This window comes from Asparagus officinalis, chromosome 5 (assembly GCF_001876935.1).
Source record: "Asparagus officinalis chromosome 5, Aspof.V1, whole genome shotgun sequence".
Classification (NCBI taxonomy): domain Eukaryota; kingdom Viridiplantae; phylum Streptophyta; class Magnoliopsida; order Asparagales; family Asparagaceae; genus Asparagus; species Asparagus officinalis.
This window is the reverse complement of record NC_033798.1, coordinates 93,743,017-93,759,349: the sequence shown is the minus strand read 5'-3', so window position 1 is coordinate 93,759,349 and position 16,333 is coordinate 93,743,017. Positions and strand designations below refer to the sequence as shown.

Here is a 16,333-nt window from a genome sequence, read left to right as displayed (position 1 = left end):
CTGGGCTTTCGACCAGTCCAAAGCTCATAAGGTGTTTTAGCAACTGCTTTACTTAGTACTCTATTCAGAATGTAAGCTGTTGTCTTTAGTGCTTCTCCCCAGAGTGACTCTGGTAAAGAAGAATGAGCAATCATACTTCTTACCATATCCTTAAGAGTCATGTTTCGTCTTTCAGCTACATCATTCATGCTAGGTGAACCCTGCATGGTGTACTGTAGGATGATACCGCTTTCCTCTAGGTATCTAGCAAATGGTCCTGAACGTTGTTCACCTGAACTATCATATTTGCCGTAGTACTCACACCACGATCAGATCTAACGGTTTTAATTCTTTTGTTGAGTTGATTCTCAACTTCAGCTTTATAGGCTTTGAATATGTCCAGAGACTCAGATTTCTCATGAATGAGATATAGGTACCCATAACGTGAGTAATCGTCTATGAATAGACTCAGATTTCTCATGAATGAGATATAGGTACCCATAACGTGAGTAATCGTCTATGAATGATATAAAACATTGTTGACCATTCCAAGATGTCGTAGGGAATGGCCCACAAATATCTGTATGTATCAACTCTAAGACGTCTGAAGATCTTTTGGCACCTAATCTCTTAATTTTGGTCTGTTTTCCCTTGATACACTCAACACATACGTCGAAGTTCAAAATATCAAGGGAATCCAAAAATGCTATCAGACACAAAACGCTCAACTCTACCTTTTGAGATATGACCCAAACGTTTATATCATAATATCGTTGAATTCTCCTTATTTAATTTACGCTTAGTACCACGTGATTCCATGTGCAAGGATTCATTATAAGAAGCAATTGTATCAAGCAAATATAGGTTATCATAAATACTCAAGTAACCGGTTCCCACAACATTTGAATTAAAAGATAAACCGAATTGACTGTTTTCGAATGAACAATGATAACCTGATTTCTCCAATACAAAAACAGAAACCAAATTCCGTCTAAAATACAGTACTACAAAAGTATCTTTTAAGTCCAAATAAGAACCAGTTTCTAATAGCAACCTAAAATGCCCAATTGCTTCCACATCTACCGATTGACCGTCGTCCACAAAGATGTGTCTTTCAACATCACTTGGCTTTCGGTAGCTCAGGCAACCCTGCATAGAAACACTTATGTGAGTAGTAGCACCAGAGTCTAACCACCAAGTATTTCTAGGTACTGAAGCTAAATTAACCTCAGAACAGACCAAAGTAAGGAACGTACCCTTATTAGCACGCCAGGCGTGATATTTGGTACAATCCTTCTTTACGTGTCCAGGCTTGTTACAGAAGAAATAACACTGATTATCCTTATGTTGTTTCCTCTGAACTGGACCCTTAGCAGCTTCATTATCATTCTTTCTTTTCTTGCTCTTATCCTTAGAGGCATAAGACAAATGAGCACTTTCTTTCTTATCTTGCTTCAACCTGTATTCTTCTTGCACACAGTATGAAATGAGCTCATTTAGAGTCAATTTCTCCTTTTGATAGTTATAACTGACCTTGAACTGACTGAACTGTACAGGAAGAGACAACAAAACCAGATGTACCAATAACTCATCACAAAGATCGAGTTTAAGCACCTTAAGTTTCGAAGCAATATGAGACATTTCTATAATGTACTCCATGATATTTTCTTTTCCCTTATACTTCATTGAAATCAAGCAAGCTAAAAGCGTGCTTGTTTCTACCTTATCGTTTTTCGCAAAACGCTTCTCAATTTCTGTAAGGAAATCTTTAGCCTTAGTAATCCCTTCGGATTCTATGCCCCTGAAGACTTCCGGAACGCCGCGCTTAATGATCATTAGACTCATGCGATTTGAATGCTCCCACTTCTCATATTCCTTCTTAACATCAGGAGTGTTATCCGTATTGAGAGGTTGGGGTTGCTCAGTTCTTAATGCAAGGTCTAGATCTATGCAGCCAAGAATAATTAATATGTTCTCTTTCCAAACCTTAAAATTTGTCCCATTGAGCATGAGAATTGAGTTGATGTTAGCAGAAATTATTGCAGCAGATGCATTAGCTGAAATAAACAAAAGATACTCACATTATTAACCGTAATCAATAAAATTCAAATAATGACAAATCTCATCTCAAGATATCTGGCACAACATTAATATCAAGTCTTTGGACAGTAATATTAACTTGTAAGTGATACCTTGTTGCAATGATCAAACATTGACAATAACTCATGTCAAATAATGAAACTATTTTTGGATCGATTCATTATTCACATGTAAACTTTATAATTGTCACACGTTTATCATCGCAGATGTGTATGCAGTCTAAATAAATATTAACCTTCCTTTGGGCCGATTAAATATTTACACGAAAGTATACACACAAACATCTCATATTCCTCATGAACAATCTACACAAGAGAGGCTACTTTGGCAACTTCTTGTTTTAATTAAACAATTAGAGTGAGAGACAACCTTAATACCTTAGTGTCATAATATTTGAATTAAATAATTGATTAACTAGCAAATTAAATTTAAATTTAAATTAAATTAATTTAAATTTCCACAGCTTAAATAGGGCCTCATTACTTAATTAGTTAAATTAAGCATACTAAAATTGGGTCCAAAACCAAATATAGTTAAGTGGGCTGTGCCCTAACTCAAATTGTCTGCAGCCTTCTTCTTTCACCCGACGGAAAAGTAGAACAATAGAACGAACGCAAGGTTCGTTTGAGAACGAACGCGGGGTTCGTTTGAGAACGAATGCGGGGTTCGTTTGAGAACGAACGCGGGGTTCGTTTGAAGTGAGCAAGAGACTTGCCTGAGGATGAACGCGGGGTTCGACATGAGAACGAACGCGAGGTTCGACTTGAGAACGAACGCAGGGTTTGTTTGAAGCTTTCAAGCCTCGCCAAAAATTTAAGGTAATCATCTCCTTAATTTCCGCACGTTTTCACGCACACGAACCCCTTGAGGTTTTAATCTGAAACCGCCGCCGCCTTTACTCCCGCACCCAAAGATCGAAACCTTAGGGCTTCCTAACGTCGCCATCGCCGTTGGAGTCAAGAGCGAGGCCGCTAGCGACACTTCGCCGGCGAGGAGCACGGGGACCGACGACCAAACAAAAATAGATCCAAAAAATTCCTCGATTTTATTTCAAAACCAGATCCAGAATTGGAAAAACAAAGGATGACTTCTTGATCCAGATCCCAAAAAAAACCGAAGAAAAAATCAAATTTTTTTTTAAAACTTTACTATTCAATCGAAACTTTACTGTTCATCCGTGAACAGTTCTAAGAAAAACCAGAGATTTAAGATCAAAAACCCAATTTTAAAACTTAAACCCCTAAGAATTAATCACGGTTGGCTCTAATACCACTTGTTAGATCTGAATATCTGAGATCTAATCCATAAAACCATGATTAATTCAAAGAGAATAAACAACAACAATGAGAGCGGAAGCTTATATCTGAATCCATTGTTTGGATTTGTACGGATCTGAATTAGGGTTTGATCTTCTAATCTTGAGGGTCTCTCCTTTAGAATCTCTTTAGATGGTGATTAAGAGAATAGAGAATATAACCATAGATTAGGGACCATAACCCCTTATTTATAGTTGTACTTTTATAATTTGGCCCCTCATCAAATTATAATTACAACCTGGTATCCGCACATTTAGCCCATGATATATTTAAATACCCATTGACCCAATTACCTGATTGATCACTTTATACGTGTCAACTGAAAGATAGCAACACACTGATATAACATATGTGCCCAAAAATAGATTTAATTAGATTTAAATCCAATAAGACAGTGAAGCAGTTCTTGCGATTTCCGAGCGTAAAAGATTAATATACCAAAAGCATAAAATTTTCATTAGAAAAGACAGGAGACATCATAGATGATCCACGGGATTTGAATTGGAAGTTCGAGCTACAATGGTATCTGTGACCAACAATGGTATTTGTGACCAATAAAAAAAAGGTAAGGATTTGAGCAACAATTCTCTGTAAAATCTATAATACAGCTTACTTGCAAACCAGAAAGGCCCATTGAAGCCGAAACACAAGCTACCTCTTCAACTTGTCAGAGAAACAAAATCAATCTTGCACCTTTGATATCACTCAATCAATATAAGATTTCCTGTGCTGATTTACAGAAAAAGCGCCATCGTACACTTGAAACTGATCTGATTCAAGTCTTATCATCTTAGTATGGATCCATTTCCAACTTGATTTTCAAGATATCAACAGCATGTCAAACTTCTCTTCCACAGAGTGGATTTTATCCAAGTGTTATCGAGACAGTGTTATTACATTGTCAATAACGGAAAGCCACTCCAAAGTTTCACTTGTGTTTTGCGCTTTCTTCTGCTCTAGTGAGAGCATCCGTAAGCACGTCTATTGTCCAGTCCTTTACGTCTTCCTACAAAATCATAAATTGTGCATATTAGATGCCACTATGTCATATTCTCTATCAAATCGAGAAATAAACTTAGGTTGGAAATAACTCATAAAATTTGTTGCAAATGTAATCACCAATACAATTTCACAGAACAGCATGCATGGACCGCAAACGGCAGGAAAAATTTTCAAGTATTCATATACACTTTTTTATGAGAGAAAAAAACAGATAGTTTTAGAATTAATAGGAGTTCTCATTGCTTCAATAACCTTCATAATGAATCAATAATTCACTCGATGTACAAACAGAACGGAAATAAATCGTACATGGTAAAGAAACAAACCATGTGTAATGGCTCCCCAGTTCTCAATCGCGCGTTGGGTCGAGCAAGCTTAGATTCAAAAGGAGTCCTTGGTCTAACTTCTTGAATCTCATCCCACTCTTCACGGGTAAGCATCCTCACGGTTCCTTGCTCAGGAGGAGCTTTTTGTATTTTACGCTCCAGCCTCTCTTGTGCTTTGGATTCATCGTACTGCCAAATAAACAAAGCATCAAAACAATACTCAAACCAATTGGTTTGATTCAAATTTCTTCGTAAAAGATAATGTATTTCTAACATCACCAACATAAACCAAATAAAAAAACCTGAACTAGAAAGGGGCATTGTTACTAGCTTGGGGTAGTTTTCTCAAATAAAAAGGTTAGATAGTTCACTGCAAACCACTAATAGCTCATGATAGTTTTGTGAAATTTAAAATTTTTCTTTCATGTATCTCTGAAACCCTGATAATACAATTTCACGAACGTAGCGTGTCACCTCAAAATTGGGCCTTTATTATTGAATTTTTTCATGTGCTGAGTTCCTTTGGATGTAAATGGTAGCGTATAGGCCACCTCCATGCCTCATAGGTTTGATAAGCCTTCTGAATCATTCACCAATATCAGTTTTAATTACGAAAATTTCAGTTAAATTCGATTAGTTAACACAGCCAAAATTCTCAACAGTCTATCTGAAACTGAACCCTTACATTGATGACCATGAGCTGGGAACATGATCTTTAGTATTATACAGTATATGAAACAGACATGGTACATGGGATCACTTCCTTATAAAATTTAGATTGACATAGGGGAAGTAGAAAGAATTGGATATAAATAAAAACATGGAAAGAAACAGAAATTCACTTTGTCTCAGTTAGTTCTAACAATCCAGATATATGCCAAGGTTCCATGTGAAACTGCACTTGTACCCACATAGATAACAATAATTCAGGGACAGGACAGTCAATTTTCCCTTACTGAACAGACATCGTATATGGGATTGCTTTTTCTCCATATTCCATTATTCACGCATAGAACACTGTTGAAAATAATTCTGAGGGAAATCAAAGACTCAATTCTAAACTCTATTGACCTCTTATATTTATACTAATAGGAAATAAACACATGTTACATGTTCGTAAGAAATATGCTAAACATATTCTTAGCATATTCCTTTATTCTCTCGATTAAATCTGTAATATCTCTCAGTCATATATTCCTAATATATCATTCCAAATGTATATAGATATTTCATAATATATTCCTTAACACTTCCCCCTCAAGCTGGAACATGTATGTCCAACTTGTTACAAATAAAGTGCAGACAGACTAATAGGTGATGATGCTCAAAGTAGCCTTAAATCTTTTCCTCTTGAATGCCTTCAAATCAGCTAATGCTTTCTAGGTTCAATTAGACAATCCTCTCTAGGAATCCACCAAACAAATGATCCTCTCTAGGGATCTATCAAACAAATGATCCTCCTCAGGGATCTATCAAACAAATGATCTTTCTTTAAGGATCCACCAAACAGATTATTCCTTCTTTAGGATCCTCCAAACAAGTGATCCTTCGTCAGGGAAACAAGTGATCCTTTGTCAGGGATCCAACAAAGAGATGATCCTTCCTTGGAGATCAAACAAACAAATGATCCTTGTATAAGGATCCACCAAATAAACGAACGGAGAGCACAATCTTTACCGAACTAATCTCCCAAATGAGTCAACAACATTCTTCACTACACCAATAACCAAAACAAAACAATCTCCAAAGCCCAAACCAAACCATCAAAACAATTTTTGTTGTATCCATCACAAAATATGTTAAACCTAGCACCACCCTACTGTCCTTTCAAACCAACCAAATGTCAAACACTTCCCCGTTCCATGATTCCATCCTTAAACAAGCTATAATAAATCCATAACAAAGTTCAGATCCAACTTCAACGACCGATAAACTAAACAAATTCCAAACATGATAAATCAAATACAAACCCAAACCCTAATAAATCAAGATCCAACTTCAACGACGACGACGCGTACATTGAGGACAGCTATCACGATCAATGAAGATGTTCTTGATCATCAACAAGGGAGGGGAAAGCGAGGCGAGCAAGTAACAACGTCACTGTTCACTGTGAATAGTAATCACGGTGCTGTTCACTACGAACAACAAATCGAGTTGTAAGAGAAAGAAGGGCAGAAGGAAGGCAAAGTGAAGAGTTTGGCGCTGAGGGGGTGGGGGGCTAGTGTTTGGTGAGATGCTAGGGTTTTGTGGAGGCTAGGGTTTGTGTAGTTCCGATACCATGAGAAATTCCCTATAACCGCTATATCAAAACTCCGAAGTTATGATAAAGCTTGAGAATCATAGTTGTATACTCTAACATACGTCCACAGGTTGAATGCTCTTTTTTATGGGCTGAAACCTAGACTTACGTTTAATCTGCACTAAATTTGTGACAAGCAATATTTTAATCAAGGTTGCCTCTAATACCATGTTAAAAATAATTCTGAGGAAAAGCAAAGACTCAATTGTAGAGCTCTGTTGATCTCTTCAATTTATAGTAATAAGAAATAAACACATGTAAAATATTATTAGGAACATGCTATACATTTTCTTAGCATATTCTTTTATTCTCTCAATCATATACCTAATCTCTCCATCATATATTCGTAATATATCTTTCGAAGAATCCAAATGTAAATAGATATTTCATAATATATTCCTTAACAAATACATTGTTTCCCATATCTCAGTTCAGAGAAACTCCTATTTACCACAGCCCTTAAGGTGTTGCCAAATACCATTTCACATGCAAGCACACCAAGTGACTGATACAGCTCCAGTAACTGGAATAAGATAAAATCCCTGAGTGTCAGAGTTGCACAGATTTTGAAGTCACTTTTATGTCCATGTGTCCAGACCATTTTCTAATCAGTGTGGATACATGCCCAAAAACAAAGGTGTGCAAAAACATCCATCCATATGTAAATTCACATATGGCTAAGTACATCATAGTTGCATCCAAATTAGCAAGTGGCCTCTATGTCCACATTATACAAATTGTTGCCAAGTTAGAAATGAGAAGACACCATTTACTTCTCAAATAAAGGATAGCCTTTAGAACAAGAAGCAAGGAGAAAATAGTTATGGTAAAATTTGCAAGGACAAAAGATAGAGAAGAAAGAACATAATTCAGTACATAAATGAAGCATCATATATGTGTAACTTGTGCATGCCCATACAGCAGCAGGAAGAAGGAATTAGAAACTAAGATCAAGGTTCTAACATAGATCCAATACATATCATTCCAGAGTTCAGAAATTGATTGATAAAACATCAGAGTACAGAATCCTGTCTATATCAAAGGCTTCCTATGAGAAGGGTAATACCATGATACAGAGTAAACTGTTCTCCTCTTTTATTACTAGAACAGAAATAACACTATGGAGATCACATGTAACAAGCAGTCTGGATACACATTTAGTGCCTTTTAATAAAAAGATTTCTAGGAGAGTAACGCGATTTAAAAAGAAAGATCCAGACGAGGGATAGACCAGATGGAGCCAGTGGATTTAATTAAATTGTAGAGTAAAAAATGAAGGCAACATGTGAAAATCATGTGCTAAACTCATCAATCATAACGCTCTTATGTTCTTTTCTATTATTAATTGGTTACAATTTTGCGTAGTCCAACCATGAGCAGCTAGTCCGGGTGGACTAAAGAGCTGCCATGTTGTATCCGGTTATCAACATATCCAGTCAAGTTGAAGCTTAATTATTCCCCAAGCCAAGCTCAAGATATATCACATGGATTCACGAATTGCTTTTTTGCCACTTTCATGTCAATTTATTTAGCTTACAAGTCAGGCTGTGCTTAGCTTCAACATCAGTTATTAGATAAAGTGATGAACTTAGCTCAAGCTATATCAAGCTCAACTTCATTAAGCTAGATAGGTCACGAAAACATATGCACACTACACGCGCCTGAGATGCATGGATGCCCACAAGTGAGCATGCATTTCGACAGTTATACATACATTATGCCACTTGAAATAGTTGCATCCAAGGTAGAAATAAGAATGATCCCACTGCTGGGCTTTAATTACTATATCCATGTTACTGACACTTGACAGAGTATCAGTTAAGTTACAAACTAGTTCCATAATGGTTCATGCGCTGAGCTCTTATTTCACCGAGCTTTTTAGTTAACTTTGGTTTGTACTTGGACATTAAACTTTAATCTTAACCTGAAAATTAGTTACCTATATCATGATATATATCAGCAATAACTAGAATGCTTCATCCAAACCTTCATAACAAATTATAGAAAATATTGTTGGGCGCAGAGTCACGCCCTCACGCCGCGGAAGCGATATAACCTGAGAAAAAGCCCTGGCTTTTACTTTCGCAAAAGCTCAAGTCAACCTCTATATTCCCGTTTCACAAAGGAAACAAGAACATAAGTAATATATCTCAACAAGATGAGATATACACTCTTCTCAATATCAAATCTAGGTCTGAATATCGAGTAAACCAACAAGCAATAGCCAACACACAGAAAACAAGTGAGACACGAGATTTATGTGGTTCGGCGAACTTGCCTACGTCCACGGGGAGGGGTGAAGGGAGATTCCACTATGAAGGAGAACACCGATGACTTGTACAACCCACAAGCTCGTCCTAAAGATGAAGCTTTGACTTTTACCCAAAAAATTGACTCTTGTAAAATCTCTCCAAGCTCTCTCTTTTTCTCTCAAGATCTCACCTTTTAGATCTGAAAAACTCTCTGCTTTTTCTCTCAAAACAGCCGCCAAAACCCCTTAGAAAACCCTAGGAACAAGTTCCTATTTATACCAAGCAAACAGGACCCAAAACCGCAGGAAAAAACCCAAACCGCTCTCGAGTGAATAGTGTCGAGACATTGTTCACTCTCTCGCACTTTTCACATTCACAATTCTCCACCTCGTACATCATTTGATAAACCTCAAATGTTGGATGAACACCAGAAGAAACACCCAAACATCACCAGAGAGATCTGAAAAAAAAACGTCAAAACCAGGCCAAACAAGTTGCATCATTATACCATGGTTGCTTACATACCCTCTGACCGGGATCAAGCTAATCGTAGTTCTGTAATTCTCTATATAGTCTCCACCTCACATATCACCGTCTTGAAGGATCATGCCCACTTAAGCAGATCAACATGGGCTGATATGAAGCAAGTCTAAACAATGCTGAAACTTGCTACTTGTCACCACCTTGATTAACATGTCTGTTGGATTCTCATTCGTGTGCACCTTCATGAGAGAAATATCATTTTTCTCTATGACATCCCACACAAAATGATATCTGTCATCGATATGCTTGGTACGAGCATGATGAATTTGATTCTTAGCCAAATGAATCGCACTCTGACTATCACACCACAAGTTCACGCTATCCTGCTCAATCCTCAAATTATCTAGAAGACCCCACAACCACAATGCTTTCTTCACTCCCTTTGTCATAGCTATGTACTCAGCCTCTGTAGTAGAAAGTATCACTGCAGCCTGTAACATCGATCGCCAACTAACTGGAACACCATATATTCTTAACACATAACCAGTAGTAGATCGATGTCTGTCTAGATCTCCCGCATAATCTGAGTCCATAAACTCATCAATCTGACATGTATCTTCACCAAAACATAGACCCGTATCAGCGATACCCTTCATGTACCTCAAGACCCATTTTACTGCTTCCTAATATGCCTTTCCCGGATTCGCTATGAACCTACTAACGACACTGACTGCCTGTGAAATATCTAAACGTATACACACCATTGCATACATTAAACTGTCAACTGTACTAGCATAAACCATAAGGTACACACTCCATGTGTGCCTTCTCTTCCGTTGTAGTGGGAGATTGTTTACCTAAGAGTTTAAAGTGTGGAGCTAATGGAGTCATCACCGACTTAGCACTTCGCATCCCAAACCTTGCGATAACCCGCTCAATGTAGTCTTTCTGACTCAAAACAATTGCCGATTTGCTCTCTCTGTTCTAATCTTCATATCCAGTATTTTCTTAGCAACGTCTATGTCTTTCATCTCAAACTCTTTACCAAGTTAAGATTTCAACCTATCTATCTCCATCTTGCTTCTCAAAGCAATAAGCATGTCATCCACATACAAAAAAAGATAGATATAATCACCTCCACGAAGTTTCCGAATGTAGACATAATAATCATAGTCGCTTCTGGAAAACCCTTACTTCAACATGAAGGAGTCAAATCGCTTGTATCACTGCCGAAGAGATTGCTTCAATCCATAAAGCGACTTCCTCAAGCGACATACATGATGCTCTTTATCCTCAACCTTGTAGCTTTCAGATTGATGCATATAGATCTCTTCATCCAAGTCTCTGTGTAAGAAGACCGTTTTGACATCAAGTTGTTCCAGCTCAAGATCACCATGAGCAACAATACTCAATAGCACCCGAATAGAAGTGTGTTTCACCACCAGAGAAAATATCTCATAGTAATCCACACCCTCTTTTTGTGCAAACCTCTTAGCCCTTAGCCTAGCCTTGTACATTACACCACCGAGCTCTAAAGGATCCTCCTTTCTTTTATACACTCACTTACAACCAATAGCTTTTCTCCCTACGGGCAATGAAATCACCTCTTATGTTTGGTTTTTCTGGAGAAATTATATTTCCTCCTCCATCACAACCAACCAACTCTCACTATCTCTATTTCAAATAGCTTCCTTGAAAGTGACCGACTCATCATCCTCCACCGAGAGTGCGTATTCAACCAAATTAACCTGCACATAATGCTTCAGAGGTTGATCAGATCCCAACTTTAATACCTGTTTGTATGCTCGCTTTGGCCTAGTAGAAGTCAAACTATCCTTGAGCTGTTGCTGTTGCAGTGCCTGTGTATTTTCCTACTGAACCTCCTCCTGTTCAAGCCCATCATCTTCATGATCCTCCTCTTGAACATGACTAGAAGTCTAGAACCTGGTTGGTCCTTAGGTTCTATTTCAATCACCTTGGATTTTAAAGTCCCAACAATCCTAACACCATCATACTTAGGCGCCCTAGCAATCATGGATTTCTCATCAAAAGTAACATCTTTGCTGATCATGAACTTTGAATCTTCTGTACAACAAAGACGATAGCCTTTTACACCCCTTACATACTCCAAAAATATTACCTTCTTGACCCTCGCGTCAAGCTTTACCTCGTTGACGTGATAGTAGATGGTACACCCAAAAATCCTAAGCCTATCATAATCTGCATGCTCGACTGACCATACCCTATAAGATGTATCACCATCCAATGTCGAATGTGGAGAACAGTTCACAATGTAACAAGCTGTAGTCACCGTTTCTGCCCATCATTCTTTGTCCAATCCAGCATATGATCGCGTACTCATTGCTTTCTTCCGCAATGTTCGATTCAGCCTTTCTGCAACTCCATTCTGCTGTGATGTAGATCTGTCTGTGCAGTGTCTAGCAATGCCCTCCTGATCACAGAACTCTTTGAAAGCACCATGTGTATACTCTATACAGTTGTTAGATCTTAGTATCTTTAATTTTTTTTTCCTGTCCTGTTCTCAACCATTGCCTTCCACTTCTTTTGAATGTCTCGAACACCTCATGCTTATGTTTCAGAAAATAAATCCAAGCATACCTAAAATAATCATCTATAAATGAGATAAAATATCTGGAATCACCCTTGAAAGTTGGCGGAGCCGGACCCCACACATCTGTGTGCACATAATCTAATATACTCTTATGCTTGCTTCTAAAAAACTAGACCCTGTGCGTCTTTTCGTACATACAATCCTCCCAAAGTTCCATACAAGGTTGCTTCAGATTCTTTAGCAAACCCTCTTTACCAAGCAAATCTAAACCCTTCTCTGACATGTGTCTAAACCGCCTATGTCATAACCGTGTGTGCTCACATGGGTCTCCACCACTTCCATCAGTTCCAACTACATTCACTGTCACCACGTACCCGAGAGAGTATATAGATTACTGTGACAAACACCCTTCATCACTACTAGGGAACCCCGAATAACCTACTTCACTCTGTTCTCTGTAACAATCTTGCAGTCACCGGAGTCCAAAACATCAACTAAGATAAGATTCTTTCGCAAGTTGGTAACGTACCTCATATCTGTCAGGGTTCTGACCACTCCATCATGCATCTTGATTTTGATATCACCTAGTTCCACCGTTTTACAAGCATGATTGTTCCTCATCAGTATGGTTTCACCGTCAATATTTCTGTAGGTAGTAAACTGCTTCTTATTTGGGCACATATGATAAGAGCAACCCGAATCAATAATCTATTTCCCGGAGATATCATCACCACCCGTGACGATATAGCATTTTTTCTCGCTCCCTTCCTTTGAAACGTAGCTCGCCTCTTCCTTACCTTCTCTCCTCTCAGTTTTGTTGTTATTCTTTCCACCTACTCTCTTGTTAGGACAATCGATCTTGAAATGCCTTAGCTCATCGCATTTGAAATACGATCTTCATGCATGAGATCTCGATTTTGATCTAGACTTTCCTCCCTTACCTTTTCCTCGCTCATTGACCCTTCCTCTAGCAAATAGTCACTGAGCTTGCTCCTTGTTACCACTAGTGGTCATGTCACTAGTTGCAACTTTCCGAAGATCATCCATCAGAAGTGTCGTTGTAGTCTCATCCATCTTTAAATTATCACCCACAAGCATCAGTGTTTGAACCAGATTTTCATAGGACTTAAGTAAAGAAAGAAGTAGTAGAAGCGCTTGATCCTCATATTCTACTGTCACATCAATGTCCTTCAAGTCCTATATGATCCTATCAAACCTGTTGATATACTCCCGGATTGATGAGTCTTCCTCCATCTTACATGTACACAATTTGGACTTTAAGTAGATCCGATTAGTTAGACTCTTCGTCATGAAAGTACTCTCTAATTTTGACCACACACCCGCAGCCGTTTCCTCTCCATCCATCAAGAAAGCTACATCCCTCTCAAGGCATAGAATAATCGATACTCGTGCTTCGAGATCTAACTCTTTACAATCCTCATCTGACATATATTTATGCTTCTTCTCTTTTCCTATCAAAGCCTTGTGCAATTTCTGCGAAATCAATGAGTTTTTCATCTACATCCTCCAATAGGAAAAATCATTCTTCCCATTGAATTTTTCGATCTCATACTTTCTCACTTTAACTGTTTTACTTGTAGACGTCATTCTCCACTTGTTTTAGTAAACCGCTTCTCTCAGGAAATCCAACAAATATCTTGTGTGCACCACACAATACCCAAAACACCACCTCAAATTGGGAGCTTTACCACTGTCAATCTGATCAAGGGGCTTTGATACTAATTGTTGGGCGTAGAATCACGCCCTCACACTGCGAAAACGATATAACCTGAGAGAAAACCCTGACTTTTATTTTCACAAAAGCTCAAGTCAACATCTATATTCTCGTTTCACAAAGGAAACAAGAACAGAAGTAATATATCTCAACAAGATAAGATATGCACTCTTCTCAATATCAGATCTAGGTCTGAATATCGAGGAAACCAACAAGCAATAACCAACACAGAGAAAATAAGTGAGACACGAGATTTACGTGGTTCGACGAACTTGCCTACGTCCACGAGAATACCGATGACTTGTACAACCCACAAGCTCATCGCAAAGATAAAGCTTTGATTTTTACCCAAAAGAAATTGACCTCTCTTGTAAAATCTCTCCAAGCTCTCTCTTTTTCTCTCCTCAAGATCTCACCTTTTAGATCTGAAAAACTCTATGTTTTTTCTCTCAAAACAGCTGCCAAAAACCCTTAGAAAATCCTAGGAACGAGTTCCTATTTATACCAAGCAAACAGGGCCCAAAACCACAGGAAAAAAGCCCAAAACGCTCTCGGGTGAGGCACTGTTCACTGTCTCGGGTGTTCATCGTCTCGCACTGTTTACGTTCACAAATATACATATACTAGAAGCGTTGATCAATATGTTAAAAAGGTTGCAGCTTGCATTTATATAGAAAAAAAAATCTCTACAAGCCACTAACAAAAAAATGAGTTCAGTGCGTCCTTCACACAAGCTCAAAGTTCAAGCTGCACAAACAGCTCTTTGCCCGAGCTTGTACACCCCTAATTCTGTATAATTCAGGCTCAAGTTAAGCCCATTATCCCCCGAAAATAAACCAATCAAGCTTGAGCAAGTCAAAAACTCAATTTAACTTGTTTACACTCCTACTGCAATGCAACGCATTACACAAAGTCTCCCAGTTTTTGGGCATCGCTCCAATGTACATCAAGTTTCAAATAAATTTGAATAAAAACTCGTGGAACTCCATTTTCTACTGCAAGAACCCAAATTGGCGATGGTGCTTCACTTACGCATACAGTCCTTTTAAGTCGAACCGTTTTCTAGCATTCGTTTAATATATCAATGGGAAATGGGTGTATCCATATTTTTTTTTGTTTGATCATTAAATATCCATTCAATTCTTCAGATTTTACTTTCCGATCAAACAGATTTTGCATACGAATACAAATATATGATTACCCTAATTAAAAGACAAACATATACAAAAAGGGGAAAAGGGGCAAGAATTAATAAAATATGAATACACCAAAGATACCATCATGAGGACTTTAGCGAAGAGGGCGACGGCGACGGCGGTGAGGACCATGGGCATGGGACTCGGGCACCGGCACGAAGAATTCGTCTCGTGTCGGATCCCTTCTCCTCCTCCTTCTACGCTCCCTTTCACTGATACGGAACCGCAGTATGTCGCTCGGCGCGTCGGCCGTAGCAGCGCGTATCGGTCGGCCGGCACGGAGAATGGATCGGAGCATTTGTAACGGTGCGCGGTCGGTGGCTGTCGATTTCTTGGCGAAGAGGACAGACGCCTAGAGAGATCACTAGATGGCCCGACTGTTGGGGAATTTGGATCCAGTTAATATGAGGCCTATATAACCTGGGCCGGTACCTAGTCCCAAATTTAATAATCTGTTCTAGTCTGTAAGGGGCTGTTTGGTTGAAGGCTTGAAGCAAAATTTTGGAATTTAAGGTAGCTTACGAATTTTAGGATAAAAAAGTGATTTTTTTTTTTTTTTGTATTTTGCGATTTTATATTTGGTGTTTGTTTCGAGAAAATTTCTGGAATGTTGAATCCCAAAAATATAAAGAAACACTCAATTTTTAGAATTTGTCAAGTCCTATTAATTGGAGAGGATTTCGCAAATCCTATAAATGGACATGTTTACCTCTCTTTTTACACACTTGTATTTTATTTTTTTGTGGAGGTAACCACATCAAGTTAAGTATATTCACCTCTTCTTCTTTTCAAGAATTTGTTATCCTATTACTTGTGTTTGAATCAAACAAAATAATACAAATTTTGGAATTTGCTTTTCTATAATAATGTTGAACCAAACAAAATATTTAAAATTTCAAAGCATGTATAAAACCTAGGATTTAAAATTTTCCATGAGATTACTAGTCCTAAAATTTTGACATTTAAACTAAACAGCCCCTAAAGCTAAGGGTTATTAGCATATATACCCTTAAAAATCATGGGTATCTATAAACTAACCTCTAAATCTCAGTATTTGCAAAGCTACCCCA

General features: G+C 38.1%; 1 protein-coding gene across 1 annotated transcript; it reads right to left on the bottom strand.

Moving 5' to 3' along the window:
- LOC109840212 lies at positions 3,872-15,639 on the bottom strand. Its single transcript, XM_020408767.1, is given in 4 exon segments — positions 3,872-4,401; positions 4,724-4,912; positions 15,345-15,402; positions 15,404-15,639. Coding segments are annotated over 4 exon segments (483 nt in total). The 5' UTR covers positions 15,562-15,639; the 3' UTR covers positions 3,872-4,323.